The following is a 27,855-nucleotide window of genomic DNA, read 5'->3' on the forward strand; positions in this document are numbered from 1 at the left end:
CCTCCTCTCCCGGGGCCGGTCAGTGACCCGGAGCCCCCCTGAGACATCGGGGGACCCAGTAGGAATTAACGGGCTACGAAACGGCGTCCTCGACTTCAACTGGGCTTCAAAGCGTGAGCCGCCCGCTCCAGCTCGCCTCTTCCTTGCCGGCCTCAAAGGACCCGGCTTTATTTTGCAGCACGTTTTCAGGTCTCTCCTCTTCATCATAAAGCGTTTGTTTGGTCGTCGTCCCGTTACCCCCCCCCCGTTTGACAGCTATAGGTGTAACGAGAACAGAACAGAACTTCAGCTGTTAAATGCTGTTACTTTTATTAGAACTGGATTTGTTTATTTATTTTAGTGATGTAAACTGTATGGTGAAAATCGCAGTCTTTTAATTTAAGGGGCATAGTAAAATTCTCCTCCCTAACCCTGCTTTTACAAAATTTTGGCTAGCACACCAAGAAACTGGGAAAATTGAAACAGCTAATAATTGTCCGCAAGATAACATGTCCATAAGATGTGCTCTAACTAAAAAACACCCAGGACTATCCAGGTTTGTTTGGACGCTATGAAAATTGCAAGTATTAAAGCTGTGACAAACTGACAAACATATGTTCTACGGGTCTTGTATCCACCACGTGCAGAGCAGATGCATCCCATGCTCATATTTAGGTGATGCATATGGTAGTCTTTGTTTAGCTGGCTCTGAGCCCACCTGCTCTGAGCTGTATTATGTGTGTACAGAATAGATATTATTATAAATAACATACAGTAGATTCTTGGTTCTAAGGCCTCTTTGTGCTCTATTCAGTAGTTGAGTGTCTGGCACTTGAGCGTAGGTTCAAAAAGGTGTGCCATACTTCATATGCAGCCAGTTGACATTAGCCAATAAGCAGTATCAAACTGTAGGCTAGCCAAACCTGTGCTGGAAGGTCACAACTTGTTCCTGGCATTCCAAATCTTTTCATTTTGTGGCTGCGCAGATTGATGTTTGAACCAAGTCCTTGTGCCTGTTTTTGCATGTTAGAATGGGCACATATGAAACTGTGACCAAGAGCTGTTTACTTGTCTTTGTAACTGGCCGTGTATCTACTGAAGGTGCATGTATTTTAGTCATGCAGGTGACATGGCTGGATGTGCTTTAGTATAGGGTCCCTGTGTAAAAACCTATATGGTCTGCGCAGTCTCGAGGGTTGGATGGTGTTACTGGTATACGACTTGATGGTTGGATTATTCCTGTGGTGAGTGGGAGGCATGGATTTGTGTGTGTTTGGGACTGACAAAGAGCACTCAGTTAAGAGGTTCCATTTATTATTGCTACTTTAACTGCTAAGTTCTTATGCAAAAAGGATATTACAATAATTTTCACTTTTATCCCTAACCATGTGTTAAAACAGAAATAAGGTGTTGCCCTCGTGTTCACTTTTTTCCCTAACCATGTGTGTCCTGGTTCCGGCCCCCCCTAACCATGTGTGTCCTGGTTCCGGCAGGGATGGGGTTAATTTCCCCCAGGAGCCGGCAGGGGGCAGGTATTCCATACCATGTGACTCATGCCCGGGTTATAAGAGGCACGCTAGCCGCTAGCCGGGAGAAGAGAGCAGTTGCCACTTGGGGGTTGGCTGCAGTGGGGTGGGTCTGGTGGGTGCGCTGCATGGCGGTACTGTAATTGCATCTTAATATCCATTTATCGGTGTTATTGTTTTGTTTTCATGTTCCCTTTTGCTGTTGTGTTAAATTGCACTATTTTAACCCATGAGTTTTGCCCTTTTCTATCGATTTTTCCCACGGCTGTGGGAGTTGAGCGAGCGGGTGTGTGGTTCTTTGTTTCTGGCTGAGGCCAAACCACAACAATATGTTAAAATCGAGGTACAGTAGTTTATAGGGAGTATAACCCTGCCAGATATGTGATACAAGCCACTGAGATTTTTTTCTTAGATGAAGTCTTACTGGCTTTTTAGTGACAGAAGGCCTTCTCTTTGGTACAGATGAGCCTATTTGATATATGCTTAGACTTCCCAGGCTAGGCAAGGGTGGTTTTGAGCATGTGCAGGTGTGGACATCAGCTGACTGGCTTTTTGAGGTCACCGTGTTGATTTTTTCACCTAGATATAGAAAATAAAAGGAGTTAAATTTGGGTATCTGACTTAGCTTTGTAAAGGTACATGATTGTCATGTGGGTGTGGTTTTTTTTTTTATTGAATATATTTTATTTTGTCTTGTCCCTGTTCTCCCTGCCCAGTTTCTGAAACTCTTTAAGCAGGGATGACTGAGAATATCCTTAATTCATGAGAATGCCTTATTAAACTACAACTTTTCAAAGCATTTGACCTTAGACATTAGTCCTGTTTTTCATCTTTAAGTAATCTCTTAAAGCAAAGATCTTGCCCTGGGGTGTTGAGAGGCAATGGAATGGTTCTCCAAATCTGGATTGTGTTCTAAGTATGCCATTAGCTCACTGGGTGACCTTAAGAGGAGTCAGAGGTGAATATTTCTTGAATAGAGTTTAGGATTTTGTCTCCGTCTTCATGTAAACTGCTGTGAGGTGTATAGTTTACAAGTGTGATCTGTGGAATTTGACAGTTAGTAAAGAGCTGCAGGCTGCTCCACGCCACAAAACCGAAAGAACTGCTGTAGCTATTATAACTTTTGAACTGTAATCTCTAATCCCTGGTTTATCCTGGCTAATAATTTCTGGTGAAGAAACAGTGATACAGATAGAATTACGTTAATAGTTGTAGACATCAACCAGCTTCTTTGATCAGGGTAGTGTGTTCGAAGGCTACTATGAGATATGCTTTTCTTCATAAATTTTTGCCATAAGAAATTGCAATACAGAATATTTATCAGTCAGCTATTAAATCCAAAGTTGGAAAACTCCCCTTCATATCTACTTCCTGTTGTCTTACAAAACTGGTTTGTTTTTTCTTGGGGGAGGTGGTATATCTCCTCCCCAAAAATGGGGGGATGGATCAAGTGCACCCTCAGTAAGTTTGCTGGTGGCACCAAGTTGGGTGGGAGTGTTGGTCTGCTTGAGAGTAGGATGGCTCTACAGAGGGGTCTGGACAAGCTGGATCAATGCACCGAGGCCAGTGGTATGAGGTTCAACAAGGCCAAGTGCCAGGTCCTGCACTTGGGTCATAACAACCCCATGCAGAGCTACAGGCTTGGGGAAGAGTGGCTGGAAAGCTGCCTCGTGGAAAAGGACCTGGGGGTGTTGGTTGAGAGCTGGCGGAATATGAGCCAGCTGAATATGAGCCAGCAGTGTGCCCATGTGGCCAAGAAGACCAAGAGCGTCCTGGCTTGTATCAGGAATAGTGTGGTGAGCAGGACTGGGGAAGTGATTGTCCTGCTGTACTCAGCATTGAGGCTGCACCTTGAGTACTGTGTTCAATTTTGGGCCCCTCACTGCAAGAAAGACATAGAGGTGCTGGAGTCTGTCCAGAGAAGGGCAGTGAAGCTGGTGAGGGGTCTGGAGAACAAGCAGCTGAGGGAACTGGGGTTGTTTAGTCTGGAGAAAAGGAGGCTGACCTGAGACCTTATTGGTTTTTAAAGCTACCTGAAAGGAGGTTGTGGCGAGGTGGGGGTCAGCCTCTTTTCCCAAGTAACAAGCAATAGGATGAGAGGAAATGGTGTTAAGTTGTGGCGGGGTAGGTTTAGATTGGATAGTGGGAAAAAATTCATTACTGAAAGGGTTATCAAGCATTGGAACAGACTGCCCGGGGAAGTGGTGGAGTCACCATCCCTAAGGTATTTAAAAGGTGTAGATGTGGCGCTTAGAGACATGGTTTAGTGGTGGACTTGGTGGTGTTATGTTAACGGTTGAACTCTGTGGTCTTAAATGTCTTTTCCAGCCTAAATGCTTTTATTGTATTCTGTGTTGACTTGTTCACATCTAACTCATCTTGTAATACATCTTCAATACACTTTTATTAGTTAAATTAGTTTTGTGTCAGAATACATAAAACTTCCTTCACCCCTTTGAATTCTCTGTAATCTGCCCTTAGATACAGACTGTAGCCTTTTCTGTGTCTGGGCTACTTACAGTGCCATAATTCTTCATGTCACCTGAATTATGTTTCTGATCTCTTGTACGTTTGTCAAATGTGGATGAAATTGGTTGTTAGATTCCATGAACTCAAGTCATCCAGATTGTATTACTCTAATTTTCCTCAGTGCAAAAGGCTTGAAAATGTGTTCCAAGTTGGACCTTTCTAATCAATGCAACATATTGATGTGTCACAGCAGATATGCTAATCTGAAAAAGAATTTGATTCCCTGACAAACCTTGAGGTGAAATTGGATTGCTGGTTGACAAAGTTGACATCATTAATGTGTAGCTCCTTTTCTTTTTTTTTTTTTTTTTCCCTTCCAACAAAAATTTGTGTTTAGCAGGAGGAAAATCACTCTTTTTAAAGTCACTTCATTTAGAGGGGGGAGAAAGAGTCTTTGGGTTAAACAGTTATAGTGGTTGATTCCAATCAAATGTCATCCTGAACTACTGCCTTTCTGAATAAACTAGCTTCTCAGAGTGTGAATGAGTTGCAAGTCCTCAGTTCTGTCTGTTCTTTCACAGAATTGTTTAAAAAAATGTTTTTAAGGAGTGATGGTTAATTTTGAAGCATGTACCAGCTTGGCTTTGTTCAGCAGGTCTGAGGTTTTGGAATAGTGGGACTCTTAACAAGGTAAAAGATATTCTATGGTACTGTGGTACCTCAGCTTATTGAAAGCTCTTACATTCACCCTTAGGTTAGGGCTTGGGAAAAAGAGGAAATGAATTGAAGGATAGTAGAGAATATACCTGTCTTCTGTGTGTACATTGAGTAACCAGAAAACTTCTGAAACCTGCTGCGGGGGGGTGGGGTAAAAAGCAGTTGCTTGCCACTTCCTCACCCGGATATAGTTGGGTTTTTTTTCCTTAGAAATGTCTGGAAATCATAAAAGTGGGTGCTAGATTACGTGAGTTCCAATTGCACTGTACAGGGACTATGTCTTGTAGATGCTAGTCCTCAAAGATCAACTTCAATTGCTAGCTGAAGTTACAGGTGTTTCTATTAACTTCAGTATACCATTGACCTGTCTTCAGTGACTTTCAGGTTATGTTTTTGATTAAGTTCTTCTTGACTCACATATATTTCATGAAGGCTTTCTTGTTTGTGCCGATCTGTTAAAAATAGACAAATTAACACTTGCATTTAACAGTGTCTGTAAATCAAAGAAATATGTAGTTAAGAGCAAAAGCACTTCCATTTCTCTGGCATAGAGTAGAAAGGTAAGACCGATCTGTGTCAATATCTTTAATTACGAAGTGACTGAATTATTGCTGCAGTTATGCTGCAGTGTAAGACCTTGAATCTAAATTAGTCTTTTAAAGAAATGATTGCTGAACAGATGTTACCTAAAACACTTTATTGCAGCTTTGTAAAATTGTAAATTCCTCATGCTGTTATTTTTGTTGGCATGAATTAACACTGTGGGTTATGATATTAAATTTTAGTGCTGTGTTCTAGCACTTTGTTATATAATCTTACCTGTAAGCACCAATTTTGAGTTTAACTCATCAATGTCTAAAGAATATCACTGTGTAGAAACTGTCATGTTAAGGTAATTTTGTCTCTGATTGCTTTTCAGACTGCTTTCCAAGCAACAGAGAGAGTGTGTGATAAAGCCATTAAATAAATGCTGAAGTAGTATATTGGAAATTAAAAGTAGAAAATGCTATAGGGTTATACAGCAGTTTCTAAATTGCACTTACAGAGTGAGGTAGCAAAATTACTGAGGGAATATTGTGACAAAGGAGATCCTAAAGTAATAGCATCCACTGTAATCATCCGATTTACATCTCTTTAACTGAGTCTACAGATCTTCTTGCAATCCCCGCTTCAGTCTTTTGGTTGTGTTTCTGCTAGAGAATAGCTTTGAGGATAAAATAGCTAGTGTTGATTTTTTTTTTTTTTTTGGTGATAGAATTAATGGCAGTGTGTGATGAGTTCTTTCTCACTTTCTAATTTAAAAGGGTACAGAGGGGACTGTGTGATTATATGTGCATCCTGAGTCTTCGTTCATTTAGTTTCAGCATTCAGGCTTAAGTTGGCTGGTTCTAAAACTCATTGCATCTTGCTTAAACTCCCCCCCCCGACTTTTTTTCCCCTTCATTTCTTATAGCTACATATAGACTTTTAAGCACTTCTTAATGCCTCAAAGAAGCTATACGCGTGTGATGGTTTGAGGGAGGGGTTACATGTTGTTTTCTTTGTTTTCTACTGCAAGGAAGGCAAAAATGAAGATCCAAAAAGGAACTAGATCCGTTTAGATCCCACCAGGCTGTGGTATTTTTTACTTCTTGTAAATTGAAGTACTTCAGTGTGGTGGAAGGCATGCATGTTGCAAATCTTGTTTAGGTGCCTGAGATCCTGTTACTTGGCATGCCGAAAACTCCTGTCATAATGACAGAGGTGTATGGCTGGGTGCTTGACTTCTAATTCCATTTATGATCAACAAATCAGACTTTGTCCGCCTCTCTGGCATACTAACAATGTTCATCCCTGCCAGGCATGATCTGAGTTTGAGTACCGAAGGTACGGTTTTTAAACATGCTGGTTTTGTTCAAAAACTCAGATGAGCAATGTCACTCTGCACTTATGTGATCATGAAAAGAACACTTATGGAGAATGGAGGTGCTGCCCCTTTTGGTAAAGTGCCCAAACTCTTAGATGGTACAGACTATACCCTATATTGTACTAGGGTATTCTTCATTTCCAGGCAATACTGAGCTTCAGAGCTGGTGGAGAAAACACTAAAGAACTCAGACCGGAGTCCCGTGTGAGACGATAGCATTCTTGTGCATTCTGGTCCTGTTAGCCTGGACTGCTTGTACTGCATTTAGATAGACTTTTGTTTATATTTATTTCTCTGTCTTTGCATATGCATATTTATAATGACAGAAAAGATCAAACTAGTGTTGTTGATCCAATTAGGTGGCATTTCTCACTTCTTTGCTTCACTGTCTCTACCCAGAGTTGACTGGAGTAGTTATAGACAACGACTCAACTTGTTAAACTCTGTCCTGCAGATTAACTTTCAGTACATGCTACTGTTTGGATATGCAGCATAATCATAGAATCATTGAATGGTTTAGGTTGGAAGGGACCTGGAAGATCATTGAGTCCCACCCCCCCTGCCATGGGCAGAGATACCTTCCACTAGACCAGGTTGCTCAAGGTCTCATCCAGCCTGGCCTTGAACACCTCCAGGGATGGAGCTTCCACAACTTCTCTGGGCAACCTGTTCCAGTGCCTTACCACCCTCAAAAGGAAACATTTCTTCCTAAAATCTATCCTAAATCGACCTTCTTCCAGTTTGAAGCCATTCTCCCTTGTCCTATCACTACATGCCCATGTAAAAAGTCCTTCCCCAGCTCTCCGGTCAGCCCCCTTCAGATGCTGGAAAGCTGCAATAAAGTCTCACCAGAGCCATCTCTTTTCCAGGCTGAACAACTCCAGCTTTCTCAGGCTGTCCTCATAGGAGAGGTGCACCATCTCTTGGAGCGTCTTTGTGGCCCTCTTCTGGACTTGCCTCATCAGGTCCATGTCTTTCCTATGTTGGGGTCTCCAAAGTTGGACACAGTACTCCAAGTGGGGTCTCACCAGAGTGGAGTAGAGGGGTAGAACCATGTCCCTTGACCTGCTGGCCACACTTCTGATGCAGCCCAGGATGTGGTTGGACCTCTGGGCTGTGACTGTGCATTGCCAGGTCATGTTGAGCCTCTCGTCAGTCAGCACACCCAAGTCCTTCTCCGCAGGGCTGCTCTCAATCTATTCTCTGCCCAGCCTGTATTTTGCTTGGGATTGCCCCAACCCAGATGTAGGACCTTGCATTTGGCCTTGTTGAACTGCATGAGGTTGGCGTGGGCCCACCTCTCATCCTCTTCTGTGTGACAATAAGAAGAGAGGAAATGGCCTTAATGTTACGCTAGGGGAGGTTTAGATTGGATATTAGGAAAAAATTCTTCACAGAAAGGATTGTCAAGCATTGGAACAGGCTGTTGAGGGAAGCAGTGGAATCGCCATCCTTGGAGGTATTTAAAAGACGGATAGACGTGGTGCTTAGGGACATGGTTTAGTGGTGGTTTTGGTAGTGTTAGGTTGATGGTTGGACTTGATGATCTTAAAGGTCCCTTCCAACCAAGACCATTCTATGGTTCGAAGATTTTTTTTTTTTTTTTTTTTTTTTTACTGTGAATATATATATGAAGTCAAATAGTATTTGGCTTGCTTTTCCTAGCTGGGTGGTGCAGAAGTTGCATCGCATATGGCTTCAGCATGTATGATCTTTTCAAGAGACACAGTGCTCTTTCTGTTCTGGGATTAGTATTGTTGCTGTGCATGTGTTGTGAAGCTCAGCTGTTGTGTCCTATTGTACCTTTTTGGTTGCTGTCTAAGGCTGTCACTATCTTTCATGTTTTTGAGATTGGGCCTTTTGACAGCTTATCAAGAACACTGTACATAGTATATCCTGTGTCCGATGAAATCAGTTATTTACCAGTATGCCTGAGGGACGTAATCTTCAACAGGGGATAATTCCATGTTAGATTGCTCACTTTCTTCAAGAATGATACTTCTATACACTTCTTTTGCATTCTAACTTAGCTTTAACTGAACAACTTCTGCTCAATTGCTAAATAAAATGACCTCTTCCTCTGTGTCCCAGATTAAAAATGAAGTTACCCTGGAAAATTTAACTTCAAAATGTTAGTTGTTTACAGATGTGTTTGTGAGCTGAATACTAAGCAGTGGTGATAATTTTGCTTTTCCAAGTGTAGGTGCTACCAATAAATCTGGACTTCTAAAGTATCCTAATTAACTCCTTAATAACTTCATGGTTTTGCATCTCTTGATGAGAAAACAGGATGTCAGCATACTTTAAACATCGTTAATTTGTTTTTCAGTTTTGCATATCTATTTTCTACATGATAAACAGACTAGAGCAATACTTGTACATAGCTCCTATGTTCTCAAAAGCAGTAATTTTATTATTCTGGAGTGGTTCATGGAAGGCACAGAATAGCATATTGGTATTTTCATCCATTGCAAACCTGTATTCTTTAAGCTTATAACATATTTTTAACAGTAAATTAATATTACAGAATTATTACTTAAGCCAGATTTACTTACTTGCAGGCCTATGTTTAAGGCAACTTGTTCACTTGAGCAGAATATGTCTGTCTTCTGTGAACTGAACAGGCCTGAAAATAAAAATATGTTCCTGTGGTAGTAAGGCACCCCAACCTCTACCTAACTGTGGTCTAGTTATTTTTTCCCCTGATTAAAAATGTGTTTGTTTTGTTTTGCCTGGCAAGAACAAAAATATACTCCTGTTCTTGAGTCACAGCACTCCTCTAAATTTAATGCCATTAAAAGATCCAGTTTGGTAAGATTTTTTTTTTTTTTTTTTTTTTTTGGTGAAGACCACATGTTATATTCTACATCTCTGTATCCTTGAATGCTATGGAAGACCAGGAAAGTTGACGACTGGTTTTACTTTGTATGGCCTTGCCAGAACAGAAGGACTTGGGGAGAAGGGAAAAAGATAACCCCGGTTCTCATGTTTGAACCAGCTCCTCTGACTGAGAAGTATCGTAACATGAAATTCACAGAATAAGTCTTCTGAGATGTCTTACTGTAAGTCATTCAGCCCTTCAATCTTAGAGTGCTAAAAGATCTGAACATAAGTTTGTAGTTCGCATGGAGTTTCTCTTTTATAAAGAAAACTCCAAATATAATGTCACCAGTGTTAAAAGATGAGTGCTGGTTAAGTAGGTTCACTTCCTTTTAGCATTTCCTTTTGAACCAGACCCCACAACATTGTCTGAAAGAGGTCTTATGTTGGTATTTTTAGACTCCTGTACTGTAGGTGGCCCGTAAGCTAGAGACTTAGGAGACTCATATCTGCATATTGAGTTTCTTATACCATTATGATGTCCTTAGTTGGTTGCATGGTAGTCTTTTTTCACGAATTAGTCAGATGACCTGGGTCAATGAGGTGTTTTGATATACAAAATGGGGAACTTCTCACCCTTTACCACAGTAAACTCCATTGCTGGATTTCACAGCTTCACTGAAAGGCACAACGCTGGCTGAACTATCCCATTAACTTTTGACTTTTTCAAAGAACAAAACCTGAATCTGAAAAATATTTCCTTGATTCCATGGATGATGATGTTGTCTAGTACAGAGCAGTTGGAGAACATCCAACATCTGTTACTAACTGGAAGTGAACTTGATATTCTGCTTCCTGTGTCTGTTTAGTGGAATGTACATGTTTTTGACATGAATCTCGAACTTCTACCTCAAAGGATATAATGCAGAACATTTTCATTCTAAGCAGATTACTCAGTCTCCTACCATGTTAGAAGAGCTTCACAATGGTATCTGTGCATTGCCTAAGGCTTAGTGATATGTTGTGTGTATGAAAAAGGAATAATTCCTATGTTCTTTGATACCAAGTTGGAGTGTAAGACCATATGTTAGTGTTTTCTCCTGCAGTTTTGATAACTTAAGGATAGTGGTATTATATCAACAACTTGCTAAATGTGAAGTCATGAGCTCTTGCAAATGACGGAAACTAATACTCATGCTCTCTTTGTGGCTATTTAGGTATTTTTTTAGCTATTTATTTTAGCTATTTAGCAGAATGGGAAGAGTAAGTCATAAAAAACCCAGTTCCGTAGCAGTGTGTGGGTGATGTATCCCTGCAGCAGGAGAACACCAGTGGGAAGACTGGGATACAGATCTTCAATCTCCTGAGTGGATTGAAATATTTTCACTTTGTTACTGTTTTCATTTATTAGAAATTCTCATCTATTAGGACATGGATTGTCATAATTCAGTACTGACCTAGCTCCAACTTCTTATTACTGATGGTAGAACTTACGCTATGTCTCTAAGTATTAAGAGTTTCCTCGCACTTCACTTGCTTGCTTTTTTTTTTAACTTCATAGCCATTCATCAGATATTTCTTCCTCAGTTTCTTGACAATACTCAGAGTAGAGCTATCATAGGATAATATTTGACTTAGCACAAATTGTTCTTCAATTCTGAGGGAAAAGCCAGAGAAGATGTCATAAGTAATGGTACCTAAGTATTGTTGACTTGGTGAAGACAAAGCAAGAGTTTTCAAATCTGACTAATTTGGGTATAGCCAGTTACAATTGCTCTAGCTGCTGCCCAGCTTTGCATACTAGGCAGTGAGGGGAGTCTAAGAATAGGGTAAGAGTCTATTTCACTAAGTATGTGACTTCACATTCTTCCCACTTCCCTGCCAAGTCTCTCAGCCTCTTCATAAAAACTATAAATGGGATCTTGGCACCACTGACTCTTCAGTCACCAATGTTTTTCAGTGCTGCTCTTCGGTTTTGTACAAGAGCGGTGTGTGCTAGCACTTGCTATGTTTGTCAATGTGCAGTGGAGAGCAACACAGTTGGTTCAGGAACTGTTATTTCACACAGCAGAGAGGGATCTTCTGTAGGTTTTTGGATGTTACTTCTAATAAATGCTTATGTCAGTTTCTACTCATAACTTCATGCTCCGCTGGGCACGTAGGCGTTGCTTGAGAGTAGTCAACAGTCTTAGTTGTTTGAGTGTTTCAGCTTGGCAGATAGTTTTGAACTGTTGAGGAACAGCATGTTCTTCTGTTGAGTTCAAAATCTTTGCACTGATTCCTTGGTGATGTCCCCACACCCATTTTGAGAAGACGCAATTCTAGTTGGTGAATTATGAGCAGGTCTTCTATTCTAGTTCAAGATCAGATTACATTTTTTTTTTTTAAAAATCTACACTGTATTCCTCGTATAACTTGCTGTGCACTGTAAGCCAACAAAGTACAACTTGCCAAGAAATTATTGCTTCATTTCAAGTGCCGTGATTCAGTACTGTTTAACTTGCATCTTATTTTGAATAACAGCAACTATAACTGACACTTGCTTTTTTGTTTGGGTTTTTTATTGTTTTTTTTTTTTTTTTTACTGCACAACTGTGACATGACTGGTTTCCTGTTTGATTTACAGCACTTAAATATCAAGACACTGACAGATGATGTGGTAAGACAACTTAAGTTTTGCTTTGGCTTTGCTAAGCTAATAACCTTATTGCTAATGCAATAGAAATAACCTTATTGATACAAGAAACTGTCTTAATTGTGGAGTTAACTGGAAAACTCTCACTAAACTGTTAATTATCTGTAACATACTCGGTGCAAGTAGCAAAAATCTATGGATGGCTTTGAAGTGTGCTCTAATCATGGGTAAATGAGCTTAACACTGGTAATTGTGCCAATTTACATGTGGTATATTTAAGAAATCTGTGATTGCATGTTTAATATTCAAGTTACTGAGGTTGCATGGCTAGCTTAAAATACCATGTGTAACAAACTAACAGTTGCTTGTAAAACGCATTAATACTTGCTTCAAACAATGTTAGGTATATTCTGTGTTGTCCTAATACTGTGTTTCTCAAACTTTATCTGTCTCTTGAATAGCAGATGAGGTTCTATATCACAATGCAGAGGGTTTTTTTTTTTCTTGCTGTTGAAGTTACTTATTTCATTGTCTGTACTATCCTTTTGTAGGAAAGCATAGTCTAAAGGGTGGGTTGAAGGAGGATGGAGTCAGACTCTTCTCGGTGGTTCCCAGTGACAGGACGAGGGGTAATGGACATAAGCTGGAACATAGGAAGTTCCGTTCCAATACACGGAAGAACTTCTTTACAGTTCGGGTGACAGAGCACTGGCACAGGCTGCCCAGGGAGGTTGTGGAGTCCCCTTCTCTGGAGGTTTTCAAAACCCACCTGGATGCAGTCCTGAGTAATGTGCTCTAGGCAATCCTGCTTTAGCAGGGGAGTTGGGCTAGATGATCTCTAGAGGTCCCTTCCAACTCTGAAGATTCTGTGATCGTTCTACGTCGTCTTTGATTTTTACCTGGGAAGTAATATTCTGTAGGCATCTAAACATCAGCTGTTATGACTTCAGTGCTATAGAGTTCTTGTTGAGGTACTTCTGCGTATAACTGAAAGCTGAAGTGTAGAGAGTCTTATGCTGAACAACGTGCAACACATTTGTGCTGATCCTAGCTTAGGATCCAATGGTCTGGTTATTGTTGATAAGGTGTGCAGAGTTAGTAGGGTTGAGCATATTGCCTCCACCTATCATTCTTAGACTGAGTTAAATCACCTGCTATGAAGCAGAGCTTCATAGTCTGGAAATGGTTCTTAAGAAATCTGAATCTGATGGGTTGATGATACAACCTTGATTCTATAAACTTGTGCTTTGTTTTGGAGAGCTGAGGAGATGTTTGTAGTTCTCTCAAAGCAAAAGTATTTTTTGGTAACCAGAACTTAGTTTTGGTAGTGTCATGTAAGGATTATGGTCTGGATGCACTAGATCTTGCTGTTTGTTTTTGTTGGGGTTTTTTGTTTGTTGAAGGCTTGCTGCCTTATTGCTCTTCTCCTTTCCATAACCTATTGGACTTTTCTAACTTGTAATGGTAGTCACCATAAGTCAGCAGGTTTATTGTGTGTGTTGGAATACGGACAAAGAACCTGATAGCGCTTTAGCAAGCAGTCTTCTTCCCAACTCTTTAAGTTTCTTGGACTGTACTGTAGGCCCCTTCACAGACTAAAGACGTCACCTGCAAAGGAGTACCAAGTTGTTCATGTATTTCAAATAGATATATTTTTTTAAGAGGGAAATGACAGCTGTTTAACAAAAGGTAACAGTAAAAACCCCACTATTTTAATGATAGGTATTTTGTTCACTTGCAACTTCATCTTGGAACAGGAGTATGCTTTCCAACTGACATTTCTTGTCCCCCTATCTGAGTATTCTGTTAGTTTAGCCTTTCTGTGTCTGATTCTGGGAAACAGCTAATAATGCTAAGTATCTGAGTCCTGGGCAACTTAAACGTCGCTCAGACCAGAGTGTTTCTGCCATTTCATACCAACCACTAAAACTGGCAAAGATATTTTCTCCAAATTCCTTTTGCGACAAGGGGGACAAATGTAGTAAGAGAAAACTAAGAAACTGAAGGTTTAAGATGACTTGATTTTTGCAGCTTTCAATGAAATAATATATTTGTTTCTTCTCATGGGCAATCATTTGCATGTTAACTTGCTCTCTGCTGCATTATGCTTTATAAAATATTTATATTTTATTACTCCCAGTCTGTTTCTTACAAAAACAATGTTGTATAGCAGTAACCAGGGACTTTTCTTTTTTTTAATTTAGGTAAGTTAGCAACATTTTGGGAGTCTAAAATGCAGACTGCTTTTCAATAGTTGAATTGTATTGGATTATTCCTGAGATGCTGATGAATTGTCTGCTTTTAGTGATGAATCCTCCTTAAGCTGAGAAACACCTTATTTTCTCCACAATCAACACATGCTGCTTTTGTCTTGTTTACAAACTATGAAGACAGGAATATTATTCTTATTCCACAGATGAGTGGCAAGTAGGTATTTGATAAGTTATCTACCTGCAAGATCACTGTGGAAGCAAGCCTATTTTCTATCTCAAGTGCTCCACATTCCAACAAATGGTTTGTAGGGCTCATAAAGATTACAAAGCCTGCTTCTTAACAGAATTTTATTAAAAAGGTATCTTATGTAGACAAAAATGAAATGTATACTAAAATTCCTTATAATATAAACTTATGTTGACTGATTTCATAGCAACCGCTGCGAAGATAAGAAAAGCTTTATAATTTCCGGTATATAGAGAAGCAAGATTCAGAGTGAAATGTGTTCTATGTGTTCAAGATGTGACTGTGCATGGGCCTAAACACTGTAACTTTTAGTTTTCTGCCTTTAGTTGAACGACTTGCTCTCAAGAAAGGTAAAATAATCTCTGGGAGATTGAGCATATTAGGAATAAGTTGTCATTTAATGAAAGGGATTCTTCTGTGTATCTTGGTTTATGCAAGTCTTTCTCTTACTAAAAGCCCTACTGCTACCAGTGGAATTTCTCATAGAGTAAGAAGTTAATCTTGTGAAGCAATTTGACTGTCAAAGAAAAAATATAGTTTTTTGATCTTCTGGAGCTTCGAGGAAGAAAAAGATGTTAAGAGGTCTTTGACTCAGAATCATTGGAAATAACTTCTTTGATCTTATGTGAAGTGAGGTAAAATAGTGATTTGCTTTTACTTTCAAAGATACTGAAATATATTGATGCAACCCATATTCTCTTGTGTGTTCCCCATCCACTAAGAATAATAATTATTTCAAATGAAGACATAGGATTTGTTCAACTTTGTATTCTCCTTCCTTTCTATGCTGTTATGTTCTACTTATTCTTTGTCATTTGTCTACATCAGGGTGTTACTTTCATGATTCAGCTGTTGGCTTCTGTGACTAAAATGACTGGCAAAATGTCTGGGAAATTGAGCTATACTGTAGTACCAGAGCAGACTTTTCAGATGTGAAATTGGGTTTACTGAGTATATAAATAGTGGGCAGTCAAAATGTGAACTTGAAAATTGAGGGTGGTAGTACTTTTTGTCCTACAGATCTATAAGGCAGAGTGAGAAGGACATCTAGAGAAAGAGCGAAGCTGTAAGCAGTACTCTTTATGCCTTCAGCCAGGAAATAAACATTGTATACCTGTATATTTCATATCAGAACTCTCCTAATAAATAGTGCCTAGTGATCATCATCGGTGTCTTGATAGTCTGTGTGTGTGTTTCTTCATGAGAATGGGAGTGGGAGGGGAAGAAAGACAACTGTTCAGTACTTTTAGCCTAAACTGCATTACTAGAACAGAACAATTCTCTGTAATCCTGTCTTTTCATAATGAGGTATCAGAAGTAGTGTTACCTTGTTTGTGCGTTTGTGGCAAACAACACATTTCACATAGTCAGGACTTTTCTCTGTTACTGGGTTGCCTACTTCCTTAGAATAAAGATTTTCCTCTAGTGCAGTGACATCTTCTAGTAATAGATACTCCATAAACTTGTCTTGGGTGGCAGATTTGTTGTTCATGTGGTGAAGAAAACAAATATCCCAGCTGATTGTTGCTTTGTAGCATTTTGATCTGGAGCCTTTATGTTAATTTTTTTTTTTTTAATAGGAACATCCCAGAGCTTTGCACAGGGATTTGGGATGGTAACAGAGGATAGTATTTTACCATTTCTGTCTTATGAAATCAGTGTAGTTCAATCTGCTTTGTACAGCTGGAGAAACGGAATATGAAAAGATACAGGACTAGTTCTGATTCTTGTTTCAAGGGCATCAAGTCTGAAGGCTTCAACCTTAATGCGAGAGGAGTTTGCATGACTTGATTTATATGCTTTATGTGTTCCAGGCATCACTCTTCGTTGTGCTAAATCAAAGTGCAGGGATCACAGAGCTAGTGCCATAAACCTCAAATCCACATGGTATGGTGCACTTGTTGAGTTGATATCTTAGCTTGGGTCCGGAGCGGTGCACATCATGTCTAATCTGGTAAGCCCTGACTCCAAGAATGAAAAAGAAAGAAAAAGTCAAGGAATCAAAGTCTGAGATGGATGAAGGATCTTTATTCCTGTGTTTCCTTTTCAGTATATCGTGAAGTGTATCTTCCATGGCAAAGCTGCAGTATTGTGCTACTGCTTATACTGAAAAAGGATAGCTTTTTTGTGAACTTCTCTAAGAATTTTTGCATGACTTCAGATAATGTTTCAGCTGTAAACTCCTTTTCTGTTGGTTGTGATGGGCCCACTTTAATAACTTTTATATCCTGCATAAACCTAACTAATTCTTCCATCTGTTACCTGCTAATTTGGTACAGTTGCTATTTTTTTTCTAAATGCTGGGGTCCAATCACTGCAGTAAATACAGTCTAAACAGTGTTTATAAAAAATAAAAAATAGCTGATGTTCATAAAGTTTGTGTACTTAACAAAATTTAGGTTGCTCAGACAGTGATGAGATATTGGATTAGGTCTACCACTTTAAGGATGGTTAGTATGCCTTTTTAGACAAAATCTTCTTGGCTAGATATGTGGACAGCGTGCATGGGAACTTTTAACTGTGGAGACCTACAAGATGATGTATGCAAGATTTTGCTCTGAATATGGGCAATAGGAAACACGCTTTATAAGAAAAGTCAAAAATAATTTTTTAGTTTCATTTGATGAATCTAATCTATATACAATAAACAGCTGTTGTTAGTCAAGTTGCATTGATACCAACATTCATAGTCCAAATTATCTCAGTAAAAATCTTATTAAGCACTGTTGGAAGTTGTTCTACAAAAACCTCCTAGTATTTATTCTTTATTTCTGGTGTTGTGCTTACTATTCCATTGCCTGTTTCGGTCTGAGAGCTTTAGTCTGGATATAGAGAAGAAAGGTAAGTCCCAGATGATGTAATGATCTGTCCTCCATGTGGGTAACCTCTGCTGCTAAATCATTTCCCTTATTCCCTACCCACATCCTCTCTGTGATCATAAATAAGATCAGCCATGCTAGTTGATTCAGCTTCATTTGTTGGTTCCCAGAACATTTACAAAGTAGAAGCCTTAGTAGCATTCCTCAGAAAATTACTGTTTTCTCCTGTTTGGGTTATTCTAGGAGTTATTGTCTGCAAATGGTTAATCACCTTCAAATGGAATTGTTCAGTTAACTGGAATCTGAGTGTAAGCAGTGCAGTTTTGAGAGTTACAACAATAACTTGAATTAAAATATGGTCGAAAATTTATTGTGGTATTGTTTACATTTACTTCACATTCAACAATATAAAGCAATTAAAACTTTGCTTTTAAATAGAGCATCTGTGTTTATATGAATGATACTGAATTTATTGGCTGACAAGGCATCATGCATATCATAGAATGGTCTAGGTTGGAAGAGACCATTAAGATCATTGAGTCCAACCACTAACCTAACACTGCCAAAACCACCACTAAACCATGTCCTTAAGCACCACGTCTACCCATCTTTTAAATACTGTCAGTCATGATGATTCAACCACTCCCCTGGGCAGACTGTTCCCAATGCTTGATAACCCTTTCTGTGAACACCAGTTTTGTGTTAAAACATGTCCTCCAGTTGTTAACAGCCTCAAAGATGTGTAGTCCTATGAGAATTCCCTTAGCAAGTCTTTTTCCCATCAGGTTTTTCCATGGATGTCCCATTCTCATCTCACTGGCTGTCCTCTGTTCCTGAGAAAGGCATTGAATCAAGGCCAGAGTGAAGCATCGGCAGAACTAGGGAGTTCTTTCCATGATCATGAATGTGGTTACCCATGCACATGTTGGATTTTATTTTTTAGGAATTCCTTAATATAGCAGCAGATGATCTGATGTGTTAATTAAGGGGAGGGAGGGGGAGCAGAGGTGAGGGAGGCAGGATAGCAGGGAAGTAATACCTTTCATTCCTGCATGTATAGCAGCTCTGTGAGGAGGTGATGTCTTGATAAGGTGTTGAGCCAGCAATTAGTCTAGCAATAACTAATCTATTGATTCCTGCATTATATCAAGTGTGCAAGTTCCATAGACACTATAGTCTTAGAGACAATGGTATAAGAACTCTTTGCTAAGATCAAAATGAGAGCACAAATAAATGTGCTTTCTAGGGACCTGATCAGAAAGTGTGATGAGGTTTGTATTGTGGATCTCTTTGTAACTTTGATTTTTAGGTCCATGGTGTGTGCATAAAACTGCTTTCTTATTTCATAGGCTCTCAGTGGAATAATAGCCTATGAAGTAAAAACCAAATAAAACTTTGCTATTTGTCCTGTGATGGTTGCTTCATTTTAGCACTTACAGCTATTTTTCTTGCTATCAGTGATTCAAATTCTGATACCCAATTTGCACTCAGTCTGAACTCAGCTCTGAGGGGGTGAATGCTGCTTATCTAGACATGTCATTTTATTTCTTCCCTTAGTACTATGTATGATAGCTTTCTATATATTTTGAGAATGTCTAGAATGCCATTAATAGTTTCAAACAGTGAAGGAGATCAGTGTAAAATGCTTGATAGCAAGTTTGTGGGCTTTTAGCGCATTTGAACTAGATGATCTTACGGGCCTTTTCCAGTCTGAATGATTCTAGTAATTTAAGTAGCAAAAATTGTTCCTATGCTATCTGATATATACTGGTCTGATCATACTGGTCAAGTGTCTATGAATGTGTGAGCCCTTTTGGGTTAAAAATAAATATTTCCTTCTGTGAGGAAAGGAAAATTTAAGGGGGGAGAAAGAATCTTGTAACCCAACAGAGGAGAGGCTGCTGTAGCTCCATGCCCTTCAGGTCCAACCAGGCTGAGGCACCTGCATGAACGCATGCATGCAACATGTATGTACGTGCATGGCAGGCCACACAGATCAACACAGCTAGCACCATGGGTTGTCCTGTTACCCTCTTTGGCTGATGAGGATGAAGTGGGAAACGTGTACAATGTGAATCTCTCCAGTAGGCGGGTTTGCAAGCTCACTACCTGGTTGCTGGCCCCAGATCCCAGACTTCCCTGTGACTTGCACCCTGAGGCTGCAGGCTCATTCCAGTGGTGATACAGAACTCCTCACTTGTAAGACAGACACACAGAGGTCTTCTGGCAGCCAGTGGGGCTCCCCTGGTCCCTCTGGTAGGCAACTCCCCTTGTGACCTTGTCTTAAGAAACACAGATGTGCGCACAGAGACAAAACATCTCCATCGGTTGGCCAGGATTCTCCTCACCCCTGTAGAAGTGAACTCCCCAGTGTCTACCCCTTAGACACGGACACAAGTGCATTTCCCAGTTGACAGACCCTCACAGCCCTGAGCCTGTGGTCTTTATAGCAGCTGTCCAGAGCTTCCATTATCCCTCTTCTAGCCAGCTCCTCTTATCTCCTTCCCATACAGATGCATACTCCCCCTGCTCCCAGGCCACTTCACCTTCTCACTGGCTTGTCTGGCTCGATAGTTGCTAGTGATCACTTACTCGCCACCCTCGCGTGTTCTGATTGCTGGCATCATGGACACAACTGAGGTCCCACTCAGGTTGCTGGTACTTAAGTTCACTTACTCTGGTCTTTCCAGTTGCTCATCTGTGGTCCACCTGACTCATGGTTTGGTCTTGTTGCTTACACATGGGACTTCATACACACATGCACACAAAGTAGAGAGTCTTACCTAGGAAAATAGTTGGAAATAAAATTTAATAAGGTAGGACATACTGTGCTGGTTGGGTACAGGGCATGGCCAGACAAGTGTATTAGCTAGCAAACCATTTACACACAACAGGCCCTATTTATCCCCTTATCTTACAACTTATGCTTGTTCCTCTCCAAATCACTGAGATACATCCTTTTTCCTTACTTTCCTTAAACATCTCAAAATAAGTCATGCACAATCCCAAAATGTTTTTCCTTTTTATTCCATAATGTGTCTTATACCCCTAAGGAGTATCACCCCTTGGGCTGATAGGTGTTCTGGAGAGCTGATCATGTTGACTCATGGGGTGGGTGTCAGATCTGGACCACAGGGCAGAGGCTTTGCTGGGAGGAGCCTGGACAGCAGTCCCTTCCTGTGAATCAATAATTTGCATTCCTCCCATCTGTTATTGTCCCTCTCTGTTCATCTGGGCTTGTGGAGATAAGCCTTGGCTGGGCTAATGGTTCCTGTGATGAGTTTGGGAAGAGACAGGTAAAAGTATTATTTGAGTTCCACCACACACCATTGTCTTTCTGTGCTCTTTTGTTTGCATGCAGAGGAGCTTTTTAGCACATATCCTTAAGGGACAGTCCTTTCCTTTAAGTCTTGATCACACTGCATGCATCTCCTTTCCTCTTGTCCTTCATGTAGATAACGGGGATTGAAGAAATCATTTGATATGTCCTACCTATGTCGGTTGCTTTCTTTCAGGTAATTTCTTTCATGTGGCTGTATTTAATTTCTAATGAATATTTTTAAATCCCCATGGGACTTGAATATTGTTCTGACAATATTACCTTTGAAATAAGCGGTCACATTTTCTTGTATTACTAGCAATAAAAAAGCGCAGCTCAGATCTCTTTGGCGCTGCATGCATGATTTTGTTATATTTAAAGTCATGTGAGAACTTCATCATTCGCTTACATATCTTGTTTGTCAAGTGAATATTGAGAAGACTTTTCCCTGTGATGCTGTCAGCACTGTTACTGTGTCAATACAGTAACTTGTTTAGACCTCATACTCTGCTAGAGCTTGTCGGTAGGGTTTGGCTGCCGTAATTCTAAAGCTGTAGTTTCACAGAGCTTTGTGATGGAGCGGAGTAGTGGAAGAAACACTCCTGTAAGAGAGTTTTAAACTCTTACAGCGTAAAGTGGCTATAATAGAGTTTCTGTCAAGGCTTCCTGGGAATCTTCAGGCTGGTAAACCTAAAACACTACTGAAAAGCAGTCTCATGGTAACTCATGTCCACGTGTTGACCATGGTTTCCTTTTCACTGTGTTGCAGTTCTGATATTAAGATTTTTTTTCGATTGACTTGCTGTTTTTGTCTTGTGGAGAATGTGAGCAGGCAGAGTAAAGTACATGGCTTTATAGATGTTCCAGTTGCTGGTGGTAGGAGTTATAAAGACATAAAAGCTAAAATATATGTAAAACCATCATTGCTTTAAATTCAAGTTTATGAGAAAATAGTCCTCATGCCTTTCATGACAGGGAATCTAGTCTTAAGAATGAGAACGTGTGAATTATATCTTTAATAGCTTCTCTGCTGTCCTAGTTAATTTTTGTTTATCTTTTCTCTCTTTTTCCTCTTCTCTCCCACCTTAAAAAGAGATAAAACCAACCAGACCAAAATCCCTGCCTTTTGACCAAAAACGACTTAAGACTGTCTTGGTTAGTTTTTGCTAACAAAATAGTAGTGTGTCTGTGTTATTTCTAGAATTAGGCTTACCTTTGGATAGGAAACTCTTTCTGCCTTGGAAGTTTTTTTTTTTCCTTTCCAGAGTTAACTTTTCTTTTTAATTATTTTTCACTTCTTTCAATATCACATAATTTTAAAACTTAAGACCACTATTCAGCTTATATTGTGGATACATGGGCAGCTCATTTTTTTTATTTTTATTTTTTTACAATTTAGACGTGAATAGTTTTTAATGAATATTTTTGCAATATTTTTGTACTTGGTATTTAACTATTTTAGTATTGTTTCTTTTTAGATTATGTATCTGCAGTATAGTTTTCCTTGTCTTTGGTAACACTGCTATGATGATAGGAATAGATTGTTGTTTGAATTAATGAGCAGGATAAAGATTCCCTGTTACGTTTTTGTTTAGTGTATTAGGGAAAAAAAAAAAAATCTAGCTTTTTCCTTTGAGTGCCCGGAAGGATTTAACTGCACTCTTATTTTCTTCTCACTCTTTATTGCATTTGAACTCTTAACTCTGGTTAGGCCGCTCTGAGTTCCATCAGTGCATCAAAACAGATATTAGTTTGGAGAATTTCAAAGAGACTTTACTGTGGAAATATTTTGTATCGAGACCACATGAAGCACTTTCTTCTTTGGTTAATTTTAATGTTGGCCCTACAAAGACCTCAAGGGAAAAGTTGGTCCCTTTAAAAAAATTATTGCTCTAAAGCACTGTTCCTGTATGGATCTGTATGTATTTATTGGTAAAATAAATAAAAAAAGAGGGCAGACATCTTTTCTAAAGATAGAAGGTCAAACCTGCTTTAAACTGCAGTGACAGTTTGTATCAAAACTAACTTTAGATATTCCCCATTGGTTAGCCTGATTTAAAATGTTTTTCATGTAACATGGAAGATTATTGAACTATATTTTTGCCATTTCCTCCTGTATGCACTTGGATCGCCAGCAGCATCAGTGGTAGATTTCATTACAACCAAGCAATGAAATTTCTATTCTTTCTGTATAGTGCTTTCTGTGGACCATGAAATTATTCGCACGTATGGAATATTGAGAGGTATTAACTTTTTGAAGCACTATCTATGTATAATTCAAGAGAAGTGTATGTAGAATACCCACACTGTACTGCTGTGCAGGTCTTGTGAATTTCCTTTTTTCATCTACGGAAATCTTATTTTTAGGCTGCATTGTTTTAAATTATTTGAAGTGATTTGTTTGACGTGTGTTTAAATGTGCTTATAATCCTAGTATCTCCCTTTGTCTTACGTGTTCTGCCTGATCAAATGTATTCTGAGAGTGTGCTTCCCTCCTGTAGAACAAGTGGTATAGGATTTGGTGAATAGGGGGAATACGAATGTTATGGCCTAATCTGTAATGTTGCAAAACATCTACTATACAGATTCAAAAGGAGCTTAAAAAAAAAAGCAACAACTGAAAATGTGAACAAATGAAAGGAAGTGAAATAGATCTTTTCAAGGATGAACTAGCTCTCATCCCTGGGCTGGTGCTGCCTGTTCCTTGTGGAGCAAGAGTAGCTCCAGGACTTGCGTGGCAGAGACTGGGGTGGTTCTGCCTGGCTAGAACTGGTGCTGCTGCTGTGTGGAGCAGGGAAGAGGAGATGCTTGGGGAACTCAGACTGTAAGGAAGGGGCTGAGGTTTGTCAGGAGAGATGGGTAAGGTGTTTAGGGCACACTCCTCTTAAACCTGCCTAATTTAGTCAATTCTCTACTGACTGAACCATGGGCTGAAATGTGATATTTCAACCAAAGTGTCTTGCCTCTACCCATGCTTTTAAGTCTGAATATGAAGAATCTTCAAATATAATGGTTTGTTTCTTAGGTTACACACCACTTGATAGTGAAGAATGGGGCATGGAGAAGCTAGTGGCTAATGCATTCTCTGGAGCAGGTGTACTACCTGTCATTGGTACTCTGTGAAAGCCATTGTTTGAGGAGAAAAATCTCATATGACATGATTTATTTTTTTTTAAAATTCCAGTCTAGTCATTGCAGCCTGCAATCTGGCTTCATCCTCCCATTATTGCCATAGACTTCTGATTTTAAAAACAGGATGTGAAATTGCTGTCTGGTCAAGATGCAAGATGATTTTTGCCACTGATGACTGTGTACTTCACTTCCAATGATGTTATCCTCCCTTTTGCTTTCGTTGCATTCTCTTTCTTCCTGGGTCTTGCCTATGTAATTATTCCTGTAGAGTGTGCTTTCCTCATTGCCTGCTGGTTTGATGTGACACTGAAGGGTCCCATCATCCATGCTGAGCTCTTTTATGTTTATGCTATATTAATTTTCTGCTTTTGCATGTTATACAACCATCTGTTTGTGAGTGGCTTACAATCTATTTCTATGTTCCAAAGACTGTTCCTTTTCAATTTTGAACAGGAAGAATTAAAGTCTTTTTGTTCTTCCTCTAAACCTCTCTTCGTGGATGTCTAATAGTCAATTCTTGCTCTGACTAGAGTGGAACACTTGTACCCAATTTGTGCTACTAATTTTCTTTGCTCTCTCTGATCTTAATTCCACAGGCGCTATAATAACTTTACTTGTCATTTAGTTTAGTAACTTTGATGTACTTATTAAGTGATATCTCAAGATACTTATCTTCAAGATATATTGAAGCCTCAGAATATTTTTGCATAGTATTTCAAAGATGTAAGTCTGTTGATATGGTGGAAATCTTGTCCAAAATCTCATACATCAAATGCTACCGTAACTTTCTTCTGTGTTGACAAGTGTAATATTGCTGTTCACATCTGTTCAAAAGGCTGCTACAAAGATGATTAAGATTTAGCACATCTCATTGAGTATGTCAGCTGCTTTTGTGTTCTGTTGGTCCTTGCCCATATACATTAAAACACACAAGCTCTTAACAATGAAAATGTTTAAAATTTTCCTGAGTAAGTCTTTATTGAAAAATTCATAAATATCTCACCAGTAAAGAAACCCCACAACCCAAACCACTTTTCCAAATAATTTTTTTTTTGGCTTTTTGAAAGGTTGAAGTCAGAGTGGTTGTCTTGTGTTGATAAGACACGGTTCATGAAACCGTGAGCGTATCCTACTCAACGTTAATAAAGGAACTGATGTTTTTTATGCTTCTAAATTCATTTTTAAATAATCGGAGCACAAAAAGGCACTAAGTTTTGGATAACATAATCCAAATAAAAAAATAAATAGAACTGTCTTAGTTATGCTAACTTGTCTTTTTATTAAAAGTTTATTTTTTTAGTTTTATATTTTAGTTTTAGTTTATATTTTTAGTTTTATTTTTATTTGCATATCTGTGTATTCTATTACAATGTCAGGAGTACAGCTGTTTGAGTAACAAAAAACATTTTAAAACTGTATTTTTGGTAAATAAGCCTGCTTTTTCATATTCTACATGTAATGGTTGGGAAGAACTGTTCATAAATTGGTTTTGTAGATATCTTTTTCTCCAAACTTTCCATAAAATTCTCATGTTCTGCATGATTTCCCCATAATGTAATGGGATTCTGGTCTGTTAACTCAAGTGCAAAGGCAACTGACTGTTATATGTATCTTTAGGAAAACCCTTTAAAGTAAGACGGTTAAATAACAGGCAAGTAACAACAGAAAAATAAGAATGTTTAGCTTCCAAGAGCACCCATCTTAATTAGGGTTACAAAGAATGGAAACAGCATGTGATATGTTATGCCTTTTCTGTTTTCAGTTGGATAGATTTGCCAGTATAAGAATTCCAGGAAGTAAAAAGGAAAGACCTCCTCTGCCGCATATGAAGCAGTCGCATTCTACAGATTGGTCATCCACACCTATGGATGCGGAGGATTTTGCTCCAAAACCCCTGTCAGAAAGAGAAATCATAGCGCTGTTTGAAAAAATGATGGTAAGAGTCTTATGCTGATTTCTTCGACTTAAAGAATGACAACATGTCTAACTGACAGGTGGAGCCTCCTTTTGTGCATGTGTCCTGATCTTTACCTGAATTATTAATATTGTTGTTGAGAGTTATAATTATGTGGGATGAAGTATTTGAATTATTTTGACAAGATTTTGCTCCACATATATTTAAAACGGAAACTAAAGGTTTCTAATTATTATGAGTGACATAATGCAACAGATTTTGAGGAGGAACAAGAAATGGGGAATCCTGCTGTCTTTCAGGATGACCTGAAACTTTTACAAAGGGGTTTTACGCCTTTGGACGTCACAGCAGGGTTTTGCTCTGAACTTATATGCTATGTCGCTCTTGCACAAAAAAACCTTAAGGTTCTTGCCTCCAAAGCAGCACTTGTCTGCACATGCAGTCTCAAATTTGCTTCCTTCCTTAGCTGTCATCTTTGCTGTGTTACAAAAGACTACATTCTCCTTGCTAGAAAAATGTCATTTAGCATTGGTACCACCTCAATAGGTTGAAGTTTTTTGTCATGATGATGATGACATTTTGGGCAATTGAAAACTAAACGTGGAATGGCCACGAGAGAAGAGAGTGACTGCAATCTGAAGAGCACAGGAATACATTAGCAAGGAGAGTGATGCCTAGATTATTATTCTTTCTCTGCCTCACAGCAAGTAACAAGTAACTCATAAAACGCAAAGGGACCACCTGGGGCTGGGGTGTGGAGGACCTTAAATGTGCTATGAGACAAGTTCCTTTATGGAATTTGTAATTCCTGGTACTCAATAAATTCAGTTTAGTTTTTAAGATGCTTTTGTAGAACTGTTGAGGGCTATGACTGAGAGATAGGATTCAGCATTTTCATGGTTAAGGTGATGAAGGGGAGGACTAATTTACTGTGTTACCAACTTTTGTATTAGTACTTGTTCTCATGTGATCCATTTTTCTTTGTATACCTTGGTGTTTAGGATAATTTACTTCTGTTAAGAAATTTCACTGGGAATAATAGTTGCTGCTACTCACGTCATGTTAGGAAATGGGACAGTGTTTTTATAGAACTTGAAGGTATTCCTCCCTGTGCACACACCCTGCTACATAAATGTGGGTTGTATTTCTCTACCATCTCACAAAGATTCTGGTATAGGATGTTGAGACTATGCCATAAAATAATGGAAACTCTCAGTAAATCCTCAGAAACCTACTGTCGTGTGTCTAGGTAAACAGAAATGCTTATATCCATGGATCCTGAAGCAATTCATTCCAATTTTGTAACTCCTTTGCAAAAATGTGTTAAAGTAATGATGACAGCTTGGATAATTTGAATGCTTTCCTAGTTTCGTTGAATAACAAAGTACTTAAACTGTCTTTGATAAACTACTTTATCAGTGTTATTTTGGCTATAACATGTAATACAGAAAGGATTCTTCAAATTATCCACACTTGAATGGACTGGAATAAAGCTAGCTTAGTCACAGTAGATTACATAGCTAATTATATATTGTAGCCTCTAGTTTGCTCTCCTGATCAAATTAAGTGATTTGGCGGAGTGGGGTGGTGAACATTTTGAATATTGTAGCCAGGCGTTTAGAGCTAATTTTGCACAAAATAAAAGTAGTCGGTTGGTACTGAAGGGAACAGTTTATAAATTCTGAAGTTTCACTGAACGTGTTGCATTATACTTTGGGTTTTCCTGGATCTGTACTGATTCCTACTCCCAATGGTATCCTTCCTTCTCCCACTTTTGTGCAGTGGTATCCTGTGTGGTTTTGATGGCAAAAATTATGAAAGAGTTCATAAAACCAGACAGTTAAAGCCAATAATTAACTATCATTTAGCTCCTTTCATTTCTGTTAGTGCTACTAGGAAAATATCCATGTAAAATGACTTATTCTTATTTTCCAAAGAGTTATTGCTCACCTGTAGAATAACTTTAAATGATTTAATAAGAAATAAAAAAATGGAGTTGAAGTATTTTATAAACTAAACCACATCTGATACACCCGTTGTACCGCTGAATGCTTCTAATCTGTATAAATCAATTGCTTTAATGATGTTTTATTTGTTAAAAACATCAAAGAAAATATTTATTACTGCACACACAGACAGGCTGTTTCCTATAAATAAA

General features: G+C 39.0%; 1 protein-coding gene across 1 annotated transcript in view; it reads left to right on the top strand.

Moving 5' to 3' along the window:
- Window positions 1-27,855, top strand: part of DIAPH3 (diaphanous-related formin 3) — a gene marked incomplete at its 3' end in the record, with an annotated part of 76,214 nt that overhangs the window by 28,085 nt on the left and 20,274 nt on the right. Inside the window, exon 2 of the mRNA XM_009885653.1 lies at window positions 25,545-25,718. Within this exon, the coding sequence (XP_009883955.1) occupies window positions 25,545-25,718 (174 nt within the window). The remainder of the gene's footprint in view (window positions 1-25,544; window positions 25,719-27,855) is intronic.

The sequence above is a fragment of the Charadrius vociferus genome, unplaced genomic scaffold, assembly GCF_000708025.1.
Source record: "Charadrius vociferus isolate BGI_N301 unplaced genomic scaffold, ASM70802v2 scaffold285, whole genome shotgun sequence".
NCBI lineage: Eukaryota > Metazoa > Chordata > Aves > Charadriiformes > Charadriidae > Charadrius > Charadrius vociferus.